The 14,437-nt window shown below is 39.5% G+C and overlaps 1 protein-coding gene across 1 annotated transcript in view; it reads left to right on the top strand.

Annotated features, from left to right (window-relative positions):
- The window catches only part of LOC126266661 (uncharacterized), a 272,935-nt gene that overhangs the window by 74,706 nt on the left and 183,792 nt on the right, over nucleotides 1-14,437 (top strand). Inside the window, exon 3 of the mRNA XM_049971077.1 lies at nucleotides 4,994-5,141. Coding sequence (XP_049827034.1) covers nucleotides 4,994-5,141 — 148 coding nt within the window. The remainder of the gene's footprint in view (nucleotides 1-4,993; nucleotides 5,142-14,437) is intronic.

The raw sequence follows: 14,437 nt of genomic DNA, 5'->3' as shown, positions 1-14,437 counted from the left end.
GAGGATTTGTTTGATCAACTGATTCATAATCAAGGTCAAGTTGTGCTGCTGTAAATTTATTTTCTCTCCAATTTTCAGTTCATTACCTCATTATTAGTTACATGCTCTGCCCATCTAACCCTCAACATTATTCAATAGCACCGCATTTCATAACCTTTGATTCTCTTGTTGTTGTAAGTGCTTATCATCCACATTTCACTTCCACATAAGGCTGCACTCTGGGCAAATACCTCCAGAAAAACCTTTCTAACACTTAAATTTATATCCCTATTTTTCAGAAATGCTCTTCTTGTTATTGCCAGTGTGTATTTTATATACTCTCTGTTGATCAGTTATTTTACTGTCCAAGTAGCAAAAGTCAGCTACTAATTTTAGATTCCCATTTCCCTATTTAATTCCCTTAGCATCGCCTGATTTAACTCAGTTACATTCCACAATCCTTTTTTTTTACTTTTGTTGATGTTAATCTTATAATATTCTTTACCATCTCTGACAGAATGCCATTATCAAACCTTAAAATTTTTAATTCTTCTCCATGAACTTTTAATACCTTTTCAGAATTTCTTTGTGGTGTCTTTTACATCAACTTACAACTGCTGTCTGGTTTCTGTACAAGTTGTAAAAAGCCTTTCACTCTGTGCATTTTATCTCTCGTTCATGATGTGATTTAGATAACACAGTGTCTCAAAAAATGAATGAAAGAGATGGGGAAGTGTTTACGACATCACCAATGTGTTCTCTTCCTCTGGCCCACAGCAAACAGTCCAGTTGTTTTATACCATGACATGCTGAATTGTTGGGAGTTACCTCATTTGGGCACATATTTTCTGCTTCCAAGTCGCTTTTGAAATATTTATAAAAAAGAATAACATCACTGTCATTTTTGAATGTAATACTTTTTCGCTTCCTGTATGTCAGCTATACCGAATACTAACAAGGCAAAACAGCTGTTGCCACGTGTAAACTGTCACAAAAATTGTTGTTATATGTTCTGTGTATACACTCAAGCACACATTACAGACAGATGTGACAGAATGACACTAAGGGTTGGCACGCCATGCAGAACACTGCATGTCATCCACAACTCACCTTCTACATGCACAATAATCTATTGTAGATGCAAATTGTGGGACACCTCCTCCCCAAGAGTTGCTTTGATCTGTGAATGCCAAGACATTAATATGCAACAGCGAGACTGAGAGAAAAACGTCACTGATACAATAACATAGGCTTGGGGAGAGTGTTATGAAACCAACTTCAAATTCCAAAATTATTCTCATGTTGAGTGGGGCTCAACAATGAAAAACATTTCTGAAATCTGGCCATTTTTCACCATTCATATTGCTAAGTATTAATTTATTTTCAGTTTTGCCATCTAATCTTTATAGCTTTCTTTCAGTCTTCCCTACAGAAATTACTTACATTTTCCTCCATTGCATGTTTTAATTTTTGAGAAGCAAAGACTGCTGATGCTATTCCTTAGTATATTTATATTAATGTCACTTGATTTTATAAGATTATGTTTTATGTTGCCAGACATGTCATGTTACGTTTCCAGAATGATATGAGAAAATTAATTTCATTATCTAAGTCTATAATAATGTAAGCCTTTGAGTAAGATTATTATAAATATCTATCTAGCTGAGATCTATTCATGGAAGTAGCAGTATCCAGCTATGACTGGAGTGTAGAGATCTGAGGTGCGAGCTCAGGCCTGGTGTGTAGCACTGATGGATGCCCAGGAGCTCAGTGGCTACGAGGGTCTCAGTTCAACCCATGGCCCATCAGTGGAGTGGTTGGACCCCCTGGTGGGGGCCCTGCTAAGATGACAGTGGAGCTGTAGTGGCCCCACTGTGGAAGCCGATTCAACCCGACAAATGGCCTGGCCGTCTGGCCAGTAGTTGTTCAGATAAAAAGGGGTTTGTTGTGGTGTAGCCACTGCAATGTCAGTCATGCTGCCTTAATCTTAAACTTATCCTTTCGTTACTGAGAGACCTGTTCAGTGTATCATGTTGCATGAGCTCAGTGATACCACTGACTGATTCGTTTATCTACAGTTGTTCTACCAGCAAGTGTTATTATGCAATAACATTTTCTCCTAATCATATTTCCTTGAAGTCTGATATACTCTCCTCATTTTGACTTCCATTATTCTGATTCTGACACGAGCAGTTCTAGGCGCTTCGGCCTGGAACCGCGCGACCACTACAGTCGCACATTCAAATCCTGCCTCGACGTGGATGTGTATGATGTCCTTAGGTTAGTTAGATTTAAGTAGGCTAGTTCTAAGTTCTAAGGGACTGATGACCTCAGATGTTAAGTCCCATAGTGCTCAGTGCCATTTGAACCATTTGATTCTGACAGCTATTTTAGGTAGATTCTCTGCTGTTATGCTAATTAAACTTCAAGATACCAGGAGCAGTATAATGGTAGCATCATAGGTATATTGTATCTGTGGTATCTCAGCACCTGGTTATGCTGTTTTGAATCCATGTTGCATGATAAGAAGACAAATGATAGTTAAAAAAAAATAATTTTTCTTTAAAAAAATCAGACTAAACAATACAAAATGATTTCCTCTAGGCACTCACAAGACCCTAACCCCATACAGACAGTCTTGAAAATATGTGCTTGTGAATTTTAATAGCCAGGCCATTACTTGTACTAAAAATAAATTCTTCATTTAACATTTTAAAAAATCAGACTAAAAGATATAAAATGATTTCTCCTAGCCACATATAAGTTCATAACCCCATACAGATACCCACACAACACAACAGTCCTGCAGTGTAATCGAGATGTCAGGTGTTGCCAACCTTTCACGATCCCACATCTACCATACAACAAGAAAGCAATGTAGTATTGCATTATCATTTAGTTCGACCTGTATTTAAAATTTTAATTCCCTAACTTATCAGGAAGCCTATTTAAAATCAACTGCAAAATTTGTACTCAACAGACAGACAAGCAAGTGGCATATTAAAAACATGTTAAAAATTCGAACCATAAAATACTGCTGTGACAATGATATATTTTTATCATGGATGTGGTGTACCATGGCATACAACTACCTCACTAGATTCCAAAATGACAGATAGAAACAAAAGGAGTGCAATACGGAAATGGAAAGGGAGAGGAAAATCTCCACACATGACTCTTAAGTTGTGTACATCAAACCACACGTTTACTAACATAGATCCTCATAGGACTCTGTAATTCACAATTCATCTAACAACACTATTTAAAATAAATTTTGCCTTCACTTGCTTCGTGCATTTACCTAAACTTCCCCAGCACCCATGTCTCAGCGATGCACTCTCTTCACACTGACTGGCATAATGCCCTCTTTGCTGGTGTGTCCAAACTACCACATCATGTGACTCTGTTCATGGAGCCACATGATCTGGTATGTTACATTATCTATATACAATCAGTTTCATCAGCTAATTCATTGGGTCCCTTCTCATGTACCCTATCCAAATCTATTCCTAATATAATCAAGATATATCAACTAGGACGGTGGGCAGAGGAAAAACACAAGTCCAATAGACAAAAGAATACATGAGTAATTACTGAAAGCACATGCTGCTACTTACTTTCAGCCATGTTACTGATGATGCTACCAGTTCCACTAGTCAATTTCTGACACTTCTCATAAAGAGTGGGAGAAAGGGGGGGGGGGTGTTCTATGATGGAGAGGTGGGTTGCACTGAGTCAAAAGCTGCACAGTGACAACAGAATGCATTTATTACTTTTGAATAGTTGATGTTAGTAGAGCTTGCTCACATCTGGTGGGTACCAGGTGGTGGATGTCAAACTGATGGACCTCAGCAGAGAAGCATGGAAGCATTGTTGTGAAGACATCAGTAGCATTTGCAGCCGGCTTGGCACGTCAGCAAACTGACCTTGTGATGTGATAGTTCCTGCCTGAGGTGCACCACAAGCTGATATGGGAGACTGACATGGCTGGCCGAGTGTAGAATGTGCTGCTATTTTCTGCCCCAGCTGTCACAAGCGTCAGGAGTTACACATCTGTGACGTGAGCCCCTGTGTGGCATCTGGCATTTGCTGATACCCAGCAGCTCCATGTGTAGGAGGGCCTCAGTTCAACCCTCAGCCCATCACTTCCGTAGCTGGATCCCGTGGTGTCAGAATGATGGTTAGGTGCTAACAGCATCACGGCAGAAGCTGACACTGCAGCTGACACTTAAGTCCGTGACTTGCCAATTTGATGTAGTAATCAGCCTGACTGGATGACTGGTGTTTGTCTTCGTCAAACCAGGTTTGATATGGTGTGGCTGCTGCAGATGTTATGCACGACGTGTGCCAAAATGTTCCTGGTTTCTGTAACACGTTAGTCACAGATCGACAGGTGAGCGGAGACACCTAGGAGGGCGCTGTGTCGCAGTACTACACCAGCTTACTGCAGGAAGTAGCTGGCTGCAGCAAAAAGAATACAGAGTAGGACTGATAGAGAGGATTTTCAATATATAGACAAAGAAGGGAAACACGAATGGTCACAGGTTTGTTTGACCAATTGGGTAGTATCACAGAAATTTTGAAAAACAGATATTGGTGGACCTTTGAAGATGAACACCAATTGTCACTCAAAAGCCTACTCTAGTTTCAAGAACCAATATTAAGCGAAGAATTTAGAGTTATTTATTAGCCCCTCTGTATGACTCCCATGGGTTCGTGAAGACATGATTAGATTAATTATAGCATACACACAAGCATTTAAGCAGTTATCCTTCCTGCAATCCATATATGACTCGATTGGAAAGAAATCCTGAGTTGTGGTACTACTGTAAATACTCTATGCCACTCCACAGTGGTTCACAGAATATTTATGTGGATGTAGAATCAATCAGAAATTCCTTAAGATTATGACCCTTGCTATAATTTTTCGTATCTTGTAAGATACAGTAGTATCATACACTTCTGCTATCTGCAGTATCACCAAGGTACAATAATTTAAAATCTTTACCTGCAGGAGGCACATCGCTGGAAGATCAAATTCCGCGCACAGACGAAACGGATGGAACGCGAGACTAGACTGCTGTATGACTATCACTGTTACGAGGAAAAATGTGTTGCCCGGCACCAGCAGATGATGGAAGAGGAGTGGACGAACATGAATGGTATGTGTTTCTCTAAAAATACTCGTGATCTGTGAGACAGTTCTGGATTGGATTGTTTGGGGGAAGAGACCAAACAGCGAGGTCATCGGTCTCATCGGATTAGGGAAGGATGGGGAAGGAAGTCGGACGTGCCCTTTCAAAGGAACCATCCCAGCATTTGCCTGGAGTGATTTAGGGAAATCACAGAAAACCTAAATCAGGATGGCTGGATGCGGGATTGAACCGTCGTCCTCCCGAATGCGAGTCCAGTGTGCTGACCACTGCACCACCTCGGTCGGTGAGACAGTTCTGTTCTGGATATTTGTGGATGATATTGGCTGTTGCAAAAGAGACCATAGTTCTCAGACACAGGTGATACTTGTTATGACCACAGTGCAGCAGATTTTTCTTTTTGCAAATAGGTAAGTATAAATAGTACACCCTCAAAGGAGATTCCTGGATGGAATAATATGTAAAATAAATAAAAACCAACGATCACCTATAGCAGCTGAGTGATGTGTGGCACATAAAAACACAGAGTAGAAAACACTTTCACAATAGCTTTTGAGCTCTTGCTCTTTCTCTATCAAAAATACATGCATTCATACACACAACCAAACAGACACTCAAAACACATATACCTGCAGTTGTGGTGAGACTAACTGTTGGCAATCGGTTACTGAGAGCAGTTGCCTGTTACATTGAGGTGGGGACGGAACAGAGAAGGTTGCAAGAAGCGAGGAGGGGATAGCAGGATAGTATGATGCAGGTCTTTCGACAGATGACTCAGTGGCTGCACAAAGAGACTAAATGAGTTTGGAACATAAAAGAGATAGAGAGAGGGAGGGGTGGAAGGGAGAGGAGGAAAGGAGAGGGAGATGGTGATATGAAGGGTGAGACAGAGGGAAAAGAGAGAAATGGAGAGGGTTAGGAAAGGAGGATGTAGAAAAGGGAGAGGGAAAGGGGGAAGAGAGGGAGGAAGAATGGCAGGAGAAGGCAGCACGATCTGGGCGTGGAAGGAGTGACGAGGACAGAAGGGAGAGGGAGAGGTTTAGGCCAGGAGGATTGCGAGAGCACAGGACAAACTGGAGACGCAATTCACGCTTGCATAATTCAGAGGAACTTGTGCTTGAAGGCAGTATCAAAATGGCTCATGTAGTGAAGTAGTTGTTGGGACCATTAGTTTTGTGGTGCACAGCATTTTCGGCAAATGGATAGTGAAGTCTGTGCTTTGCACAGTTTAGTAGTGTTCATTCATGTAAATAGACAGTTGGTTGTTTGTCATGCCTACTTTGAATACTGTGCAGTACTTGTTGCACAGCCGAGACATATCGTGGCCACTTTCACACATCTCCCTGTTTTTATTGGGTAGGAAATACCTTTGACTAGACTGCAGCAGGAACTCATGGGAGAGTGTATGGTACAGCTCTTGCACTTGAGCTTACCACAACGAAATGACCCATGGGATGCAGGATTAGAAGAGGGTATTGGAATTCTATAGGTCGGGTGGATAGCAGAACACTACTCTGGGTGATGTCTGTAAATTTTGGATGAGATATCTCATCTCAGGTCATGACAAGAGGAGCTGAAGCCCTGGTGAAGGATGCGTCTGAGCTTTTAAAGACGTGAATGATACGGGGTGATCAGAGGAGTGCTAGTTGGCGGCTGGTTCACAGATTTACTGGAGTCAGAGAAGGACATGGCACAGGAGATACGTTTATGGATGAGCTGGGTTGGATGTTATTCTATCAGTAAAGGCTCTGGTAAAGTTATTGGCATATTTTGACAACTTCTGTTTCCCACTATCGATGTGGCATCCAAGCATTGGGAGGCAGTGCAGAAGAAACTTTTCAATGTATATGGGAGACGGATGTCAGAGTGGAGATACTATTGGTGGTTGGTGCAGTTGGTAAGAACAGAAGTATTTATGGAGCCATCTGTGAACTGGAGATCGACATCTTGGAAGGTGGTTTGTTGAGTGAGAAGAACCAGGTGAAGCAGATTTGGAAGTTGGTGCTGAGGTTACGGAGGAAAGAGCCAAGTTTGTCCCTAACATGGGACCAAATCATGAAAATATCATCAATGAATCTTAAACCGACAAGGGATTTTAGATGGCTTCTTCTAGATGGTCCACAAATTAGTTGGCATAGGATTGTGCCACACGAGAATCCATGTTGATAGACTGGGCTTTTGAAAATAAAATAATTGTGGTTCAAGATGTGGTTGGCTAGGAGAATTAGGAAAAAGGTGATGGGTCTGTTATTGGGAGGACACTGAGAAAGGCAGTGTTTCATGGCGACAAGGCCATGGGCTTGGAGGATGTTGGTATACAAGGATGTCACATCCACAGTATGATCAAGAGTCTGGAGGTAATGGCATGGGGACTGTGGAAAGACTGTGAAGGAAGCAGGGTGTCCAGTGAACCTTGAAATCTTGAAAACCTGGAAAAATTCAGGAAAAATCTTAAATTTTATTTTTAAAGATCTTGATTTTTAAAATTTTTTGGTACTGTACCAACTTGTGATACTTCAAATAGCATTCAGATATTCAAAGTGTAACCTACATGTTACACACATAATATCCATTGGCGATCCAATGTTTACACAATGATTTGTAACTGCTTCATACTCGTCAAGCTGTCCACGAGGCAGGGATTAGAAGAAGCTGATTGGTGCTGTCTCTGAGAGGTGGGGAGAGACGGAAGAATTCATTTCTTCAAAGTCTAGCATTAAGCACAGATCAGCTGCTATGGTAGAAATACACGGAAGTAATAAGTTTTGTAAAAGCATTTTGTAGAGATGTTCATATGCAGGTTAGTACAATGTACGGAATTACGTTAAGCCTGTTGTAACACATATCAACTTTTAGATCACTGTAGTTGGCAGCAGGCATAAACAAGGTATCATAGTCTATATCTACATCTACATCTATACTCTGCAGACAACCACCTGGTACATGGGAGAGGGCACATCCCCTTGTGCCAATTATTAGGGTTTCTTCCTGGCCTATTTATTTATTTATTTATTCATCTGTGGAACAATAAATATTGTATGGATGTCGTCAGTTTATAATACATGAGCACACATTTACATTTACGATGAAACAGATTTCTCATATTTTGTGTACTTTTTATAACTAGTCATACACATATTTATAATTACATAATATTTTGGTGATAGTGTCATATGTTGCTAATAATCTACATCTATGTTAAATATTCTTTTAGAGTATAACAACTTTTAGTTACTAAGAAGGTTTTAAGCTTTTGTTTGAAAGTGAGGGGCTCATTTATTTCTTTAATTTCCTGTGGTAATTTGTTATATAGTTTTATCCCATTATAAAATATACTTTTTGCGTCCTTGCCTTGTTCTTTCCATCTAGATGGAGGTGGTGACAAGCTCTTGTTTCATTGTCATGTATTAGGCTGTTTATTTTGTACATGTTGAGATTTTTCTTAATGAACATTATGTTCTGAAAGATGTACTCACAAGAAACAGTTAGAATGCCTAGCTTTCTAAATAATTCTAGACAGTGGGCCCTGTTGTTGCTGTTTGTTATTATCCTTATGGCTCTTTTTTGTACTTTGAACACAGTTTGTATGTTACTGGCTCTTGTTCCCCAAAACATGATCCCATAGCTGAGGACTGAGTGTAGATATCTGTAATATGTTATTTTAAGACAGGTATTATTGCATACCGGTGCAAGAATTCTAAGAGCATAGCATGCTGTAGATAATTTCATTGCTAAAATGTTGACATGGTTTGTCCATTTCAATTGGCTGTCTACATTCATCCCTAAGAATTTGGTACTTGTTACACATTCTAATTCATTATTATTATTTTTTATTCTAGCGGCATTGTGATTTTTGTTCAATTGGAAGTTAATATAGTTAGTTTTCTTTACATTTAGGGTTACTTTATTTTTTAATGACCAGTTGTGGACATCATTGAGAGCCTCGTTTGCTCTTTCTGACAGTTGTGTTGGATTTTCACCTGTTATTACTATGTTGCTGTCATCAGCAAAAAGTATTTTTTCTCCATGTCTGATACTTTGAGGAAGCCGTTAATGTATACAAGAAACAATGTTGGGCCTAATGCACTTCCTTATGGGACGCCTATATGTTCTGGGTCAGACAGGTGTTTTACAAGGGAATTGTTTGAAACTTGTGATATCTCAACTCGTTGAACTCTGTTTTCCAAGTATGATTTGAACCACTTCTCTGTCACACCTCTTACTCCTATTTGCCCTAATTTATGAAGTATGATTTGGTGGTCAACTGTATCAAAGGACTTGGACAAGTCTAAAAAGATGCCACTTACATTTTCATCTTTGTCCAGTGCTTCTAAAATTACGTTAGTGAACTGTGCTAACGCAGATTGTGTGCCTTTTCTGGGCCTAAAACCAAATTGGCCATTGGAAAGAAGGTTATATTTATTCAGGTAATTTTGCAGTCTCTTTTTGACTAGTATTTCTATTATTTTAGAAATGATAGACAGTATAGAGATTGGCCTGTAGTTCTCTACATTTTTCACATCTCCGTTTTTAAGGATAGGTATAACTTTTGCTTGTTTTAGGTACTCCGGAAAGTATCCAGAATCGAAAGACTCATTAATTATGTCTGTATATGGGCCCTTTATGGAGTCTACACATTCTTTAGTTACGCAGAGTGGGTTTCTTCGAGTCCTATTGAAATTTTATTTTTTAGTTGGTGTACTACTATTGCCACTTCTCTTTCTGTAGTTGGCAAGAGCACCATTGAGTTTGTTGGCTGGTTCTGAGTAGGTAAATCATACGTATCTGGAAATTTCTGCTGTAATTTTTTTGCAATACTACTGAAATATGAGTTTACAAAATCAGCTAATTTTTTAGGTTTACCTACTGGTACATCTTTGCTTTTAATATGTGAATTGAGGTCCTTTTTAGCAGAGTTAGATGTTTCCTGTTTGACGATATTCCAGGCTGCTTTGCTCTTGTTTTTGGCTTTAAGTAATATTTTGTAGTTTGAAAGTTTTTTGTGGCTAGCAGCACCTTTCTGTATATTTTCTTGTACTTCTTGTAGAATTGCAGAACTTATGGGTTAGATTGATTATTTTTATGGAGTTGAGATATCTTAGAGTTTCTGAGGATTTTTTGATACTAGTAGTCAGCCATTGATTTCTCTTTGTAGTTTTAATTTGATAAAGGGTTTTGGGAAACATCTCTTCAAATCTGAGTTTAAAAATTGACATGAACTTGATAAATTTCTGATTTGCATTGGTTTCTGCATAGACTTCCCTCCAATCTTCATATTCTAGCTGGGATTTAAACTCATACAGGGCTGATTTCGAAAACACACTTTTGTATGTACACAGTTTAGGAGGAGTTTCTACATGAATGTTAGTTTTTAAGATCTGGCAGAGGTGGTCTGATAGGCCCAGGTTTTGGACAACAATATGACATTTTTTACTATCTATAGCTGTAACTAAATGATCTATAGATGAGGAAGATTCTTTCGTTATTCTAGTTGGACAATTAATAAGGGAGGATATTCCACAACAGCTTACAATATTCACATATATGTTACTAGCCTTATCAGGCTTCATTATATTAATGTTTAAGTCACCACAGATAATTACATTTGCTTTTAGTCCAGAAACCTTGTCTAAGCTTTGATTCAGTTTTCAGAAGAATATATCAATGTCTCCACTGGGAGAGCGGCACACACAAAATATGACTAATTTTTTTGCTATGTCAGGTCCTATTATTTCAAGAGTGGAAAGTCCAAAATGTTTGTCCTCACCTAGATCTAAAAGATCATGTCTAACTTTAAATGACATACCTTTTTTTTGTATAGATACATGAACCTCCACTATTCATTGAGATTCAGCTATAGTAACATGTAAGGTCATATGAGGCTAATACAATGTGTTCAATTTCCTTCCCTTTGCACCAATATTCAGTGATACACAAGATTTGGCTATCAAAATTTTCCAATTCTACTTCTAGCTGTTGTGCTTTGTACTTTATGGCTTGAATGGTTTGGTAAAACACTGTTAGGCATTTGTTTTCACTTATCTTGGTGGCGCCCTTCCCTTTAGACCTGATGCTGAAAAAATCCTTTAGATAAGCTGGTGGCACGGTTATTCTTCTGTTGATGACAGTGGAGGTGAGTCTGTTGCCAGTTAGACTTGAAAGTTGATGTATCTGAAGGTCCTATGGTGTATCTTATGTTAGTCTTGTAACTGACGCTGGGTACCAAATTTCCTGCAGAGTTGTAAGTTTCCTGGTTCCTGTGCTTCTTCTGTTTGCTTCTGTTACTGCTGATGATGGTGAGGCTAGTGAAAAGTCTTTCACTGTTGAAGACTGAGGAGGGGCCAATACTGATGAAAGGCCGTTGGCTGCTGGCACATCAGGCGTTTTTTTCTTATTAATGATGCAGTTGCGTAGTATGTAGCTGCTTCTGCTGAAGCTGCTTTGGAAACTTCTGTCCTAATTGAATCATTTATCTGAGCTGCTTTTGAGGAAAGTGGAGATTCTAGTGCTGGACCTGTTGTCAGTGATTCAGTTTCATTTTCTTGTTGGAAATTTTCAGTTACTGTGTTTGGTGGTGGAAGTGGTATGGTCATGCTATTCTTGTCCTTAACTGCCTTCACTGCATTAAGGATTTCTCGACTAATGGATGATTTTCCGACTTTATTTCTGTGAAGCCCATGCCTAGTAAAATGACTTGTCTCTGTAGATGGTACGTCCACATATGTGGCATTTGGGAGGCTTCGGCAGATTTTTCAAATTTCCTATTAGTAACTGTGATTTCTTTGTTGACACAGGATTGTTCTATAAGATCATGGCTTTGTGGGATACTGGCAATGAAGAAGTTAACATCTGTAATTTTCTGTAATGTACTTCTTAGAGCTCTTGTGGCGAGTTTGCCCTCGTTCCTATAAACATCATCAGCACCTCCTATTATTAAGCAGTTGCTTCCCGGCTTCAAAGAATGTTCACAGTTTTTTAAAACTTCGCATATGGAATGCAGGAAGAATGCTTGAATGCCTCTGTGCATGTAGTAATTATTCTAATCTTATCCTCATGATCCCTATGTGAGCGACATGTTTGTGGGGGGTTTGTAATATATTCCTAGAGCAATCATTTAAAGCTAGTTTTTGAAACATTAGTAAAAGACTTTACTGGTTTTTTTTATACCTATCTTCAAGAGTCTTCGTTCAGTTCCTTCAGAATCTCTATGACACTCTCCGACGAATTAACCAAGCCTGTGACCATTTGTGCTGCCCTTCTCTGAAAATGTTGTGTCCCCTGTTAGTCCTATCTGGAATGGTACCACACATTTGAGCAGTATTCTAGAACAGGTCGCATGAGTGATTTGTAAGCAATCTTCTTTGTAGAGTGATTGCACTTCCACAGTATTCTCCCAATAGACTAATGCCTACAGCCTATCTGTTTTAACCACGACTGAACCTATGTGATCCCTTTCATACCTCTAGAAAATGCTACACATGGGTAATTGTCTGAGTTGCCCAATTCCAACAGTGACTCAATGGTATTATTTTCATGGGATGCTACGTTTTTTCGTTTTGTGAAGTGCAAAATCTTACATTTCTGAACATTTCGAGCAAGTTGCAAATCACTGCACCATTTTGAAATCTTATCAAGATATCACCGAGCGAGGCGGCGCACTGGTTAGCACTCTGGACTCGCATTCGGGAGGACGACGGTTCAATCCCGTCTCCAGCCGTCCTGATTTAGGTTTTCCGTGATTTACCTAAATCGTTTCAGGCAAATGCCGGGATGGTTCCTTTGAAAGGGCAAAGCCGATTTCCTTCCTAGCCCTTCTCTAACCTGAGCTTTCGCTCCGTCTCTAATGACCTCGTTGTCGACGGGACGTTAAACACTAACCACCACCACCACTTATCAAGATATCGTTGAATATTTATGCAGCTTCTTTCAGATAACACTTCATCCAAGATAACATGCTGTGCCCTCCCCACCAAAAAGTCCTCAATCCAGTCACAAATTATACTTGATACCCAGTACTGAGCCAAATGCTTTTCGAAATCAGTAAATGTTGCATCTAACTGGTTACCTTGATCCATAGCTTTCAGTATGTAACGTGAGAAAAGTGCGAGTTGGGTTTCACAAAATCGATGTTTTCCAAATCCACGAAGAGTTATGAACTGTACCTATATGTGTTGAACAGGTCTGTAGGGCTGAACGAGTGTTCGGCGGCAACAGACAGAATATTATGAACGAAGAAGTTAAAGCTATCGTGGGGTAACCCACAATCTTGTGTCGATAAATCAGTAGCTTGTGGAAGCTTGCTTAGCCATTTTGTCGAGCGGAGCGGCAATAACTTGGGTAATCATGAAATTTAAATCAAGGATGTTGTAACACAGCTATTCAAAGGAGGAGTCGAATGACATTTTAAACATTTGTGATTGTGTCTCATTTTGCAGCGTTTATACAATTATTAGTATTAAGTAATTATTCACTTTTAAAAAAAAAATGTACTCTTCTGTTCGTGTTTTCTTCCGCAGCACTGAGCTACGTTTATAAAATTTTTCTCGCTCTACCCCGTGTCGATGGCGTCGTAGATACGGATGGGCCAGTAGTAGTTTCTTCGTTCATCATTTTTCCATTCACGCACCCACACGGATGACGTTGAAACAAGTGACTGATCATTGCATTATGGCTACTTGCTACAATGTCACACACTGTTGGATCGCGTTGCTGGCAGTAGTCCCTAGCAGCACGAAGTGCAAGAGCTACAAAATAAAATAAAATAAACACTTTCCTTCAAATACGTTCATGTATGGGTAGTACTTTCACTTTTAAGTAGTTTAATAAAGGCAGACATCCCCTTAACGACATAAATATAGAAAATCTGCTCAGACCATCAGAACGCTTGGTAATCACAGTTGGTGCTGTAACATTGTATAACTAACAATAATTGGAAAAAGAACGAACGGAACGAGATTGTAGAATAACACTGAACAAGTTCGCGCCAGCAGTTTATTTAAAATAGTTTTTTCGTCTTGGAGATGTTGAAATCTCAAAAATGTCGAAATAACGCACAAGCACAACGCAGTATGGAAAGTCTTTTGAGCTTCTGTTTCCGCGGGTTGCTCCTGATAACAAAACAGTACAAATGCTAGATGTACGTCGTGCAAGAAAGTGATCAGCGTTTCCAGCATGGGGAAAAGTGCTTTCAAAAGTCCAGCCGAGAGCATAAAGCGCCGGAGTATCAGTTCAAATTTGCAAAAGTCTCTGCCACAGCAATGTTCCGAACCTTCAACAACAAAATTTCGACACAGCAATTCGTATAT

Source organism: Schistocerca gregaria, chromosome 4, assembly GCF_023897955.1.
Source record: "Schistocerca gregaria isolate iqSchGreg1 chromosome 4, iqSchGreg1.2, whole genome shotgun sequence".
Taxonomy (NCBI): domain Eukaryota; kingdom Metazoa; phylum Arthropoda; class Insecta; order Orthoptera; family Acrididae; genus Schistocerca; species Schistocerca gregaria.
The sequence above is the reverse complement of the archived record's forward strand: the minus strand, read 5'-3'. Positions and strand labels throughout refer to the sequence as shown.